The sequence below is a fragment of the Onychomys torridus genome, chromosome 5 (assembly GCF_903995425.1).
Source record: "Onychomys torridus chromosome 5, mOncTor1.1, whole genome shotgun sequence".
Taxonomy (NCBI): domain Eukaryota; kingdom Metazoa; phylum Chordata; class Mammalia; order Rodentia; family Cricetidae; genus Onychomys; species Onychomys torridus.
Window position 1 is genome coordinate 68,633,723 of NC_050447.1, and position 14,073 is coordinate 68,647,795.

The window sequence follows — 14,073 nt, forward strand, 5'->3', positions numbered from 1 at the left end:
ACACGGCAGGCGGAGAGACAGTGACTGGGTCTGGCATGGACTTTTGAAACCTCAAAGCTAACTCCAAGTGATAGGTTTCCTCCAACAAGGCCATATCTACTCCAACAAAGCTACAGCTCCTAATCCTTACCAAACAGTTCCATTAACTGGGAACCAAGCATTCAAACATGAGCCTATTGGGGCCATTCTGGTTCAGACTACCCCAGCCTGCCACAGTGGCATCAGCATACATTTTCCTGAAATACTTTCTGACTACCGTTGGGTTATACTACAATCACGTTACTCCCATGAATCAATGTATGCGTGTTCTTTGCATCTCAGTGATGGTCTGGGTAAAAGTACCTGTGGAGGAAGAGAAGTGAGTGTGGAAGGGAGATCAAGGAGAGAGGGAGCAGAACAGAGTCCAGCAGAGAACAGAACAAGGCAAGGGAAGGAACGCCTGTGTGGCAGGTAGAGTGGAAAGGACAAGAGAGGAAGGAGACCAGAAGGAGGAGAGGGAGGTGGTCCCAGGGGATCTATGAGCAGGGCTCCCCTCATAGAAGCAGGTTCTAAACGATGTCTCAAAGGTCTCTCAATTCCAATGGCCAGACCAAACCCACAGTCTCTTTGTCATGTAATCTGACCTCTGTAACTATGACATTAAGAGGAAAAAACCTATATGATTTCTACACAAAGATGATTTTTTTGGGGGGGTACAGATTAAGTATTCAACTTTTACTGGGCCAAGGAAATAACTGTGTGGAACCCATAAAAGCAACAAATGTCACTATCAGTTATGTTTTTATGTGCTAAGAAGTATTCTCTATCACAAAAGTAGATTTAAGCACATCTTGTGAGTAGCTACCTTCATACACACACACACACACACACACACACACACACACACACACACACACACACGGTCTTTGGTTTACCTGATGTCCTACACCTCATTACTCCTAAGCAACTGTGACGAGCAGACTCAAGCATAGCTGATATAAACACAAATGTATTATGTGGGGCCCTTTTAGGCAGCATTTATTGCCCAGGCTTTCCATCTGGGACTCTTTAGTAAACAGAGCAAGGGTTTTGCTCCATCCACTTATATTTCTGCTCAGAAATTTACTTTCTCCTTCTTCCTGAAAACACAGAAGGTAAGCAAGCTCTGGCCACGTCCTACAAGAGCTTTGTGTGAGGTCCTCATATACCAATGACACTTCACCCATGTGCAGTAGTATAAGTACTAACAATCTCCTCTCCCCACTCCTGAGAAATAGAACTTAATACGATTTAGAACAAAGCCACAATGTTTATTTCCTTTTTAGTTTTGTCTGGTTAGCACTTTTGTCTTTAAAAGCCCCAAATGCCAACAGTGGTCTACTCTATCTTCCCTGAGGAGACAAAAAGGTCCTTTTTCTGTCTCCTCAGGCCTGTCCATTTCTGGTCTTACTCAGGTCTCTGTCACCACCCAGTGGACACCACACTCCACTACAGAGTGGAGGTGAACTGCCTCAGAGGCATTAGCAACTCTTTGAGCCCAATAAGAGATATAATTACAGAGTGCTCCTCAGCGATGCCTGGTGACCCTCTTTCTACTTCTAAACTGCAACAACACAATCCCAACACACACTGAGACTGACTGACTCCACAAACATGATACAGAATGGCTCCCCTGCATTGTTTTTGTGTTAATCTTTGCTGTACAGATTCTCCCATGTCCAAAGGGACTATAACTTCAAAAGGCTATCTGCTTCATGCCAGCAACTCGGAGTACTCATGTGGGCCACTGCATCCAGGAACACGCACATTAGCACGGTGCTCAAGCACCACAAGCAGAGAACAGCTGCATGCATGAGCACCGCCTCAGACCCTAACCACAGGTGGTCAGACTCAGACCCTAACCACAGGTGGTCAGACTCAGGGCCTGGGCCCTGTGGGCAGGCCGGGGCAGCTTCAGGTGGGAGATAATCCTAAGTCACGTGTGAAAATGAACAGCTTGGGTCAGATGTATTCAGATAATCGGTGGGGGAAGTCCGAGAACTCAATGTTGAAGAAGCATATATACAAAGGCAAACTGATGTTAAAGTGAACATCTGGCTATACTCTAGCAATCTCTGAGCACAGCAGTAGAATCTGCTTTTGAATAGCATAATAAACAGGATTTATTATTCAAAAGTATAATACTACTCCAGAATCGCTCCAACCAAATGACTGTCATTTAGCAGCTCGATGATCTTGGACAGTTATTTAACCTTGAACCCAAGTTTCCCCATCTATAAGCTATAGATTAGTAACAATGATGCATAATGACAATGAAAATTATTCACAGTTCTAACAATAATAAATAAATAAAATGACAAAAATTTCTATCGGGTCAAAAGACCTCAAGAAAGGAAGGCCAGAGGTAAACAACTGAGAAGTGCAGACCTGGTGAAAAGCAGCAGCAGGCTTCCCTGAGAAGGGTGGGGTGGTGTGCAGCAAGAAGCCAAGGCATCTAGACTGCCTGCAAAGCCGTCAGAAGGGCACCAACCCGGACACAGCAAACCAACATGGGAGCAGGTTCAGCTAGGGTCACTGCAAAGAGCTCAAGAATCCTAGCATGTATGGTAATTATGTCCCCCAACACCCACCCTCCAAAGTAATCAACATCTTCAACTCCTGAAGATCCAGACTTAAGCATAGAGAAGCTTAAAAGAATCAAGCATCTGATCAATTCTGCATTTTTTTATTAAAGAATCTAGCATTTTTTATTTTAAAAATATATAAGAGGACTTAACTATAGTTGGCACTATATTTTGTACTAATTTTGTACTAATTTAAATGAGTTACTGACTTGAACTTTTGATTTTAACTGCAGACATTGAGCACAGTCTTGGGGAGGAACAGGGTTTCAGGTTATTTTATTGTTTGTTCTGTTCTGTAGTGCTGGGACTTAAGCAAAGAGCCGTGGGTGCTGGGCAGCCCTTTGTCACTGAAGCTTCTGCCCAACAATTATGAGTAATTTTACAGCTATGTAAGATTAGTTCCTAGAGTATGCTGAAAGGAAAATGGATACAATAAATTTATACATACAATCTAAAATATTTGTAGTTATTTGCAAATAGAACCAAACATTAACTAAAATTCCTTTAGAAAAAAAATGTTAAAATTACTAGATTTACTCAGGTGGTGGTGGTGCATGCCTTTAATCCCAGCACTCAGGAGGCAGAGCCAGGTGGATTTCTGTTGAGTTCAATGCCAGCCTGGTGTACAGAGTGAGTTCCAGGACAGCCAGGGTTACACAGTGAAACCCTGTCTTGAAAAACAAACAAATTACTAGATTTAAAAATATTATGCTAACTTCTTTAAATGAAACAACAGCCAAAAAACCCCTAGGTTTTATAATCTGGATTTTAAGAAATGAAATGCTAATTTTTAAAAGTCTAAATAAATCATATACAGAAAAATTGCCTTTAAAGACCAAAAAAAAAAAAAAAAAAAAAAAAAAAACCCACAAAAGCAAATGTGTCAATAAATATCACATTCCAAAAGGCTGTTAGGAAAAGCTGAGTCGATAACGCAGATGTGAACACTGGGCACAGACACTCACCCCACAGAACTGGAAGGAGAGGAAGGATGAAGTGGAAAACAAGTATCTAGGAAAGACTATTCTCTGTCAACTAAAGGCTTTGGGTTTCCTCCCAAAGCACTGGCCTTCCCTACAAGTGGGCCACTCCTCATCACTTCCCTACCTTGCAACACAAAGCCAGTGGCCCCACTTTAGCAGACACTGCTCTGAGGGAAATCTTCACAAGTTACTACAAAGCCTCAGAAACACAGAAACTGATCAATTGTACTGTAGCTGACTGGGCTCCAGGAAGTTGGGAGATTACATGGAATAGGAGATATTACACGACTAACTAAGGATTAGTGCATGTTGACCATATGGGAAATACAGAAAAATAGGAAGTTCAGAGGTTGAGTGGAAATAACTGACCCAGTTATGGTTTGCAGTGTGAGGGACAGGCAGGTAAGAAGTCCACTCAGGGTACTGACAAAAGAGGTTGGAACCATAGGTTCCCAGCACTAAGGTCTGGGATGGGAGTAGAAATTAGAAAGTCCTTCAGAGAGCCTGCTATGACTATGAACTGCTCAGGTATACAGAACAGAATGAACAACTTTAGTCAGTGCATTCAAGATCAACTCAAGAGGAAGCAATGCAGAATCGAGGAATGGAATGGTTAGAAGAGCTGGTAACAAGACTGAGAGCATCTGGAACCCAGCACGGGATGACTCCAAACTGCTCTGACACCCACAATTGCATGCTTTCTTCCCTGCTCCAGTCAGCAGCTGTCACCACCAGTACAAAGGACCATGGACCGGAGAAAAAGGCAAAGCTCATTTTGTACGAGCTAACCAAAAGCCCAAAATTTTTGGGGTGGGTGGGTGGGGAGGGAGCACATGTATCAGAGCCAATGGCAACAAAATGTTTGCTTTCAAAAAACGTTCTCTCCATTTCCTATTTTCTGGAAATTAAAAGTTATTTAAGAAAATTTTCTTGATTTCTATATATAGGTAATAAGCTACAACTTCTGCGCAAACTGTTGTTCACAATAGATCAACATCCAGTTCCTAACAGCGTGTTTATCAATGGCTTCATCCGAACAGAGGTCAGTCAAGGAGAAAACCGGTGAAGGGGAAAAGTTCAACATTCATTCCATCTTTCAGTAAAAATTACATTTAAATGCAATCTAAGAGCCCCTGCTGATAAGACAGGGAAAGCTCTTTGTTACAGGAAAGTCTATCACAAAAACGTAAAAGCAATGAATTTGAAAACCGCTCTTTTGTGGCCTCTAGTAAAATATCTGACCTGTTCAAAAACAAAGTAAATTCTTGCCCCCCTTGAGACAAATGGCGAACCCTTGGATTAAAAAAAAAAAACAAAAACAAAAAACGAAACATAACCTCCAAATCTGCAAACCTTAATCAACCACTCAACCACTCAAACCAACAACAACGTAGAAGGCAATCGTGACACAACCAAAAATATTAAGCATGGAACAGACGGGGAGATCCGGGGAATCACACTCTTACTCTTGTGGATGTGGCTCTGGTGCCGTGATTAAGCCACAAAAATACCCTGGCTGCATGGACACAGTGACTGCAGCTTTTCGGCGATGTGTCTTGATGTCTTTATTTTCATTTTAAAATTATTCAATAAATTCAATAAACTGTGTAATGGGCATGTGTGTGGTAGGATGGTCACTACAAATTTCCCTACTTGAGTATATGTTTGAAAAGTCAAACAGTTTCCAATACTGTCCAAAAGTAACTAAAACATAGATAAGATGAATGTACAAAAACATTAACAGTAGTCAGTCTAGAAATAGATGATTTTTTTTTAACTTGGAAAAGTTAGTTTGAGTATTAAAAAAAAAAAGGAAGAAGAACAAGGGAGGATTGTTTGTTGAAGATAGAATACATCTAAAGTCTTAGAAAACCTCGAAGAGTCAATCAAACACAATGACTACAGAAACAACACTAAAAACAAAACAATCTGGGCATGGTAGTTCATTCCCACTACTAGAGAGGCTGAAGCAGGAGGACTGCTGCTAGTATAAAATAGGTTCAACTTATAACAGCAGCAGAAAGGGACTGCTAAGATGGGTCAGTGGGTAAAGCTCCACGGCCTGAGGTTGAGCCCAGGTCCTACATGGAAGAAAGTGAGAACCAACTTCCAAAAATTATTCTCTGAATTGTACCTGTGTGCCCACGGCATCCCACCATACCACATAAAATAAATAAATATCATCTAATTTTTAAAAAACTAGCATTTGAAAAGCTAGCACTGCTCCCAGGGTAATGGGGAACATAGCCTGACCTCTGTCTACTTTCCTCTCATAACTTCATGACAAGCACAGCTTTAGTGAGCTGTCAAGTCGGCAACAGACCTTGGCACTGGTGGGCAGGTGTCTTCTGAGGCAAGGGACAGTGGGGAGGTTGAAGTATGCACACTAGAAGTGTGCACCAGCCTTAGACAGGACACAAACTACCAGGGTTCATGAAAAGGAACAACTAGGGTAGTGCAGTGTAGCAGTACAACCAAAGGTTAAAGCTTTTCCTTGGGAGAATCTTTGTTTTTTGTTTTGTTTTTGATTTTTCGAGACAGGGTTTCTCTGTGTATCTTTGGAGCCTATCCTGGAACTCACTCTGTAGACTAGGCTGGCCTCAAACTCACAGAGATCCACCTGCCTCTGCCTCCCGAGTGCTGGGATTAAAGGTGTGTACCACCACTGCCCAGCTGAATCTAATTTTTAAAATAGGATTTTTCCCTCTCGAAAACCACTGATCTTTAAATTAAGTGCAAATCTGAAAACATTAGGTGATTCTTTCTTGATAATTTAATACAGTAACAATGAGGGAAAATTGGCCCTAAGAGATACTACCAATATGTGCAACTGTAAAAGTAGAGACCAATAGACAGAACAAAACACCAAGATTTAATATATTAAATGGTATTAATCCATATGGCTGTTTGGAAAATAAGCAAAGTGGAGTATTATCCAATAAACCAAAGTAATTCCTAGATTAACTAAGACTTAATCAGACAAATTGGTACCCACTAAAAAGATTTAAACATTTAAAAATAAACCTGCAAAAATTATGAGAAATATTGGGAAGGAAGACCTTCATATAAATTGTCTTTATTAGTACAAATAAGAAAAAAAAAATGTGTAAAGAATTTGTAACACACAGTATGCCAGTGACTTAACTGCCAGGGGCCTGTATACTTATAGACAATGCAAAGGGGGCAAATAGGGAAGCTGGAGAGTGTACCTGTGGAGAGTGTACCTGTGGAGAGTGCACCTACAGACAACGCACACAGGGTAAATAGAAAAGCTCACAGATGATGAAATAAATATAGAAGGAGGATACTAGACTTAAAACTCAAGGGATGTAAACCAAAACAAGAATGGGATCCTCTACCCCAACACTAAAAATATTAAACATTTCACAATAGCATGTTTTTGTGAGGATCCTGCCATATACTATTGGCAAGCATACAATTTGGTATACCATGTAAGGAGCCAAAGGGAGTGTCATTCATTATACTTTTGAAAAGATGGTTCAACAGCTAAAAATACTGGGTGCTCTGGCAGAGGACCAGTGTCTGATTACTAGCATCCACCTGGCAGTTCACAACTGGCCAATACCCTCCTGGTCCCTCTGAGCACTAGGCACACAAGTGGTGCACAGTTATACATGCAGGAGAAACACCCAGGCACATAAAAGTTTAAAGGATGGGTATGACTTTGTAGCACGAATTGTTAGAAGGTCTTATTAATAAAATCAAACCCGAGGCCCAACGTTCCTGGTACGAATTCACAAAAAGAAAGCCTCTTGCCTGTGGCCTTGTGGGCTCAGCTCAGGCCCGAGCTACACTTGGCCAATTGTGGTAGCACACTCCAGTAGGATTTACTGAAGGAGGCAGAGGCAGGAGGATCCCGAGTTTGAGGCTGGCCTAGAAGGCTTGCTAAGGAGAAGCTTTGGCCTAGCCACAAACGGTGACAGCTGTGGGACCATGGAGGCAGCGGCTGCCGCTCCGAGTTGCAGGCTGCTTCTCATCGTGTGGGTGCCTGCGGTGATGCTGCCACCTGGAATGAAGTTTACTCATTCAGAAAAGAATTGCCAGGACCATCGTGTTACAAGAAAGCATCAGCAAAGGTCAGTTTGAAAAAGTTTGGCAAGAGAAATGGTGGGGAGAAATTGCTGTGAAGATTTTCTCTTCTAGGGAAGAATTTTCATGGTTCCGAGAGACAGACATTTATCAGACTGTGTTTGCTCCAAACCACAGAGAAGGCACAAAAAAAAAAAAAAAATTCAAAAAGATGACAGGATCCCACAATGATGATTTCACATGGACTATGGTAAAGCCATTAAGCTGATTAACACCATGGCAAGATCGACTTTGGACTACAAACTGCTCAGGACAATTTGAGATGACTGGCTGAGATGATCCAGCCTGACGGACTACTCGAACAAGGACTTGAAACAAGCCCTGCACTTTCTCATTATGCAGCGGCTGGACAAATGATACAGGACTTGACAATTAACCCAAAAATAGAGTTTTTGTTTAAAAAAGAAAAAGGAGAATATAGATATGAGATAGATCACTGAATCTACCCTGAGAAAAAAGATAAAAAAATAACAGGATAAATGGGTAGATCCTTGAATCTACTCTAATAAGAGAAAGAGAAAGATGACAAAAGGTAGATTAGTGAATCTATTATGAAAAGAGAGAGAATATGGATATGATAAGATAAAAAGGGAGATTATGGAATCTACTTTTTAAAAAGGAACTATTTGTTTTACATAGGATAAGTAATGAAAATTTTTTGTATGAGTTTATCAAATGTTACTGGACTGGACATTGTTATATATAATGGAGTTTTTTTGCCTGAATCTGTCAAATTTTAATGGACTACACATCATTAATGTAATCTTGACTGTGTATTGTATATACTTATTGGATATGATTTTTCTTGTATTAGTTATAAGCTTTTTTTAATTTTAGACAAAAGCAGGGGAAATTAGGTGGTATTGTGTTCCCCGAAATATTGTGTGTTCCCCGAAATAAACTTATCTGGGGTCAGAGAACAGGATGGCTGCAATATTAAACATGGGGATAGGCAGTGGTGGCACACGCCTTTAATCCCAGAAATCCAGCCTTTAATCCCAGGGAGTGACGGCAGAAAGTAGATATATAAGGCGTGAAGACCAGAAACTAGCAGCCTTTGGCTGGTTAAGCTTTTAGGCTTTGGAGCAGCACAGTTCAGCTGAGATTCATTCTGGATGAGGACTCAGAAGCTTACAGTCTGAGGAAATAAGACCAGCTGAGGAACTGGCGAGGTGAGGAAACTGTGGCTTGTTCTGCTTTTCTGATCTTCCAGCATTCACCCCAATAACTGGCCTCAGGTTTGATTTCATTAATAAGACTTTGAAGATTCCTGCTACATGACTTGGAAGGGTCTTGATAAAACTTCATTTCATGTGGCACATGTTCCATATGTAGTCTACAACTTGGGAGAGGAAAACAATGGGAGGACATGGGGCAGAAACACTCTGGAAGTAAACACTGTTACAGTGTTTCTGGATCCAACTACCTACCTTTCCTTTTATCTCCCAGCCACACTCTCCTCATCTTCCTAGTGAAATATTATACAAACTATTTTACAAACTGCTACTCCTATAAAATTAAGAGCACAACTCTACAGTTATTTTTATAGGGAGAAAATGAGAAAGTACCACATATGTGACACATAATAACATTTTGAAAAACACTAGTTGTTAATTAGGTCCTAAACAATTGTCATTATGATCTATTACACAGGTTTCAAACTATACCTCACCATGTATTTGTAAGGATCTTAAATAGTTCTACAGTGTATGTTTTTTCTTTACATGTATCTTTTATTTAAAAGTGCCTTAAACTCTTCTTTAATATAGGCAAGACAATTTAAAACAAATGTTACAATAGGGGGAGTATAGTAATTGTTGCCCTAAGTGCATTTCCTGCTACAGGGAAAAATTAGTGGAAAATAGGCATCATTATACTGAACAGGGAGGGCTGACCTCACTTAGCAAAGGCCGCACTTTCCTGAAGCCTATGCTCAACTCAATTACCACTGTGAGGAGGAGGTGTTTCCTTGTCAATTCTAATGACCCCAGGACTCAAGTGCTGATTAAACCCCTCAGTTAAGTCAAAGCACAACAGCTTGGTTTCCTGAGGGGAAATAACTCTTCCTGATGAGAGTCTGCTTCCTTTCTTACAAGTACATCAAACAGGGCACACGATCAGGAAATGCCAAACCCAGTTAGCATGAATAACTGAATCCACTTTTCTAGTCCCTTACCACACTATCTACTATAACAACAGTGAAAAAGGAAAATGGCAAAAAATAACTTCTTTCAGAAATCATACTTTTGTCAAGTAATATGTAGTCAAACTTAAAAATGTTGTTACTCTCATCTTTCTAGGTTTTCCCTCACTCTTCACTAGCTGTCCCCAAAGGATCCCATACCTCCTCTACCAGGGTCCTTTACAGACACCACAGCTTGTGCACACCCTATCTCTCCTGTTCTCCCAAAGTAAGAAAACACCTTTCTTTCTGCTTTCAAATCTCCAGCAAAGTTCCCAGCAGAAAACCGAATGTTCTGAGGTAAGTATGCAAATGCATCTTTTCTCTACACGGCAACACTCTCCGCAGAGGCCTGCATTAGAGCTGGGAACGGCGATGCATTTGGCGGTTCCCTCATTTACAAAAGGGCATTACTTGTTCTACTATTGCACTCAGGTTCCCAAACGAGACGATAAACGTGAAAAACGTTTATTGTTATGGCTCTTGAAATTAGTTATAATCTGTCAATCAAATTTCTAAGTTTCAATTTGAACAGAAGTATATTTAATCAATATGTTTACATGTTTTTTCCTAAAATGAGAAAGAGAAGTCAGAAGACATGATTATTATATGAAAATCTAAGAGACAGGCATGAAATACCTCCCTATGAGATACTAGTCAGCCAAGTCCTAGAACACGGGCTGTCACCATAACTACATGGTAAGACCTTATTGTTGAAGACACTTCAGTCACAGAACACAGAGAAACCAACCTTGATTAACAGAAAAAAAGATCTCCCTTTTACAGCTCAATACAGTAGCAGAAGGCGCTAGCTGCCTGCTGGAGGAGGAAAGACAAAGACGGTCTCATCCAGCGCCAGCCCCCGCATGCTACACTACTGGCCTGCCTGGCAAGATGTGCTCACTGTTGCAATAATGCTCTGACAGTTCCAGGAGTAACCAACCACCTTCTGATTGGGTATGAGGCCTGTTCCACAGGAGGGATTTCATGCTTGGTTCTACAAATCTGGTCAAAAGCCCATGGCTTTTTATAGGTTATAGGCCCTAAAGGGCAAGCCCATTATTATTATTATTATTATTATTAGTATTAGTAGTAGTAGTAGTAGTAGTAGTAGTAGTAGTAGTTAGTAGTAGTAGTATTTGGTAAATGACCATGTTTGTCTGATCACCTTTTAAATATTTATGTTTATACCAAAGATCTGTATTGTTCTTAACTTTGGTCAGAGAAAATAACTTTTGTAAACAAATTCCAATACAGATGCACCCTTGGCAGAGGAGTCACTGGCAGTTGATGGCTACTGAAGGAGAAGAGTAACTCTCCTTTGGGGATATAGCTGCTGATAGGTTGCTGCCCCCACCCCAAGGACAACCCTACACACCTGTAAAGAGGTAATCAATGACAACAACTTTTAAAAAGACACGAAGTTGGAAAGGAGGTAAGAATTGGGGAACTTGAGGGAACTGGAAGGAGTTGATGGTGGATGGATATGATCAAAATACATTGCATAAATGTATAAAACTTTCAATTATCTTTTTAAAGAAAGAAAAGCCACTAGCAGCTGGTAAGACTCTAACTGATACTATGTTATCACCAAGTGTAATGCTTACATCTTTACAATAGGAAAACAGTCAGTGTTAACTGTGTCGTGTCCTCTGCTACTAGAACTTGATGTAGGATGCCAGGGCATTTCTTACCAGGCTCTGGGAGATCTAATTTTGCCCGCTTTAGTTCTGACATTGAAACCTGAAGTTGCTCTATTACAAAATCATCCTCGAAGAAAAAGTCCTTGGCGAGAGTCTCCTGAAGAAATTCTACAAGTTCTTCCATAGACAACTTCATTAGATGTTCTAGGAAAGGGTGAGAAATGCAAATGCCAGTCAACAGTTCTATTTGAGTGGAGTGAGCTCTAAAAAGGTACTAAAAGGATTACAGACAACTTACATTCGGCATCGTGAACACCATTAAAACTCAGTAGGGTAGTATTTGGACATTAGAAACAGCAGGCTGATCTTAGGAGGAGGGAGACCAAACACTTTCTCACCAGTTTCAGAGTAAACACGTCCGGGCATTAGTACTAACCTACAACAGGAGCTCCTGAGTCAGTAAATGTTTATTTATCTCATTTATTGGCTGGAACTCTAACTCAGACTGACAAGTCTTCTTTAACTAACACAATGTTAGAAAATTCCCCTCAAAAAAGGATTATCAATCTTATTTGTATTAGTTCTACTGAGGAAATTAGCCTTATTAGGAAAGAAGAAATAGACACCCACTAAGATGTCACTGCCCGTACCTTAGATGTGTCCTGTCCATCTGCATGCCTGGGCGTCAACCCACAACACACCGTACACTGTCTGAGCTCACTTTCCTGGCCTTATTCAAAGCATGCAAATGCTACCTCTCAACTATTATTAGCAGTGATACTAACTGAGCAGCACTGTTTCTGATTTATTTTCCATTTAAAACCACTGTGTGCTGACTCTCCAGTAGTGCTAGTTTTGAAGCAATCAGGAAGAAACAAAAAAGACTCTGGCTAGTGTCAGCTGTTAAGGCACCCAGAGATTTTTTTTCTGTTTTGTTATCTATTTTTTTTTTAAACTAGCAAGTGACATACTGTAAAACCTTCTAGCACACCACACAGTGTTTTAATAAAGGTTGACCACTGTGGAAGGACTATATCAATGTGACTATTTGGTGGATTTTGATCCACCAACAAGCATACTCACTTTTGTGAGGAAATCATTTAAAATCTACACTCTTAGTAACTTTCAGTATGTTAGACCTAACTCTAACTGTGCTCACTAATCCACATAGTACAGCTTCAAAATTTATCCTGCTATCCAGTGAAACTTTGTAGCCCAAGGGCAACATCTCTCACTGCCCCCTGTTCCTCAACATTTATTCTTCTATGCATACCTAGAAGTGTATGGTGGTACAGGAAACTCACTGAAGGTGTGAGAGCTTTGCTTCCTAAACAAGAGAATGAAAGAGCAGCAGGCAGGCTTTGTTATAGCTTCTACCATCTAATGACACAGTGGCAAGTAAAGTAATTGCTATGCTCAGAGTTCATTTGTAAAGGATAAAGAGTCACATTACGTAACATAATTTAAGAGGGAGATGAGAGCTATAAAGAAATATAAACATTACACTTCCATTTTTTCACTGTTGAGGACAATTAAACTACTGTTTAATTAAGATATACTTTTTAAGTATATTTTGATCTATTTATAACCTGTAACAAGAGTAGTGACGTGCAGATAGGAAAAGGAGAGGAGGAAGACAAAGGGCTTTCACCCAGCAATGACACAACCCGATTCTGGCAAGGAAATGTGTTGCCACTTTGTTTTGGTGTTAGGCTGTGTGTTGGGCCATAACCACAGCATTTCTGACAGCTTCCCTGGAAAGGCACAGATACCGAGGTCTCATCACAGGTGAAGCATGGTTAATGTGGCACTGATGTGTTCACTGTGTCCAAGTCAGTGACCAAGAAATCTCAATGAAAGCATTGAGTATAGCCAGGAATAGCAGGGACACAACCCATAAACTTGACCCCATGTTCTCAACTGGTTTATGACTTAGAATGCCAAACAACCATTCAAGAATGATGTACAAGACCAGGGTACACACAAATGTGCATGTACACAACAAAGTTCTAGGCTGCCATGACCCACATCTCTACAGAGATTCAAGAGGAGTCACAAGGCTTAAGGTTGAAATGAAAGTGCTAGAAAAACTCTCATTTCCTGACACATAATATCACAGAGCCACTCAAATACCGCAACTGAAGACTAAAAGGCCTCAGTTTTTGTTCTGAAAACCTTGCCACATTTATGCAGTGATAGACTCTTAATGCAACTGCCCCAGAGGCCATGACAGTCAAGTCCCATCCAGGGCTTGAAACCGGATGTACTTTCTCTTAGAGAAAGAAACAGTAATAGACATATTTCTTTTTCCGGCCCACTCACTTAGGAGGCCTTGTTTCTTTGCTCTCTCTGCCTTACCACAAACCTGAGACACAGACCAACTAGAAGAACAGGGTCCCAGTGGAAACCAGTACGTGAAGAATGTTATTAGTGACGCTGAGACCCGCATCCCATGGTTTAAGTGTGAAAATGAAAGTGACACAGGAGGAAGGATCCAAGACCTTCGGATGGAACATGTGTCTAGTCCCGAGAGTCAGGAGTTCTCGGATGAT

General features: G+C 40.7%; 1 protein-coding gene across 2 annotated transcripts in view; it reads right to left on the reverse strand.

Annotated features, from left to right (window-relative positions):
• The window catches only part of Usp6nl (USP6 N-terminal like), a 142,158-nt gene that overhangs the window by 9,661 nt on the left and 118,424 nt on the right, over nt 1–14,073 (reverse strand). The window contains exon 14 of one of the 2 annotated variants that reach the window (XM_036188225.1): nt 11,573–11,725. The exons of the other annotated variant lie outside the window; for it this stretch is intronic. Within the exon in view, the coding sequence (XP_036044118.1) occupies nt 11,573–11,725 (153 nt within the window). The remainder of the gene's footprint in view (nt 1–11,572; nt 11,726–14,073) is intronic. 2 annotated transcript variants of the gene reach the window in all.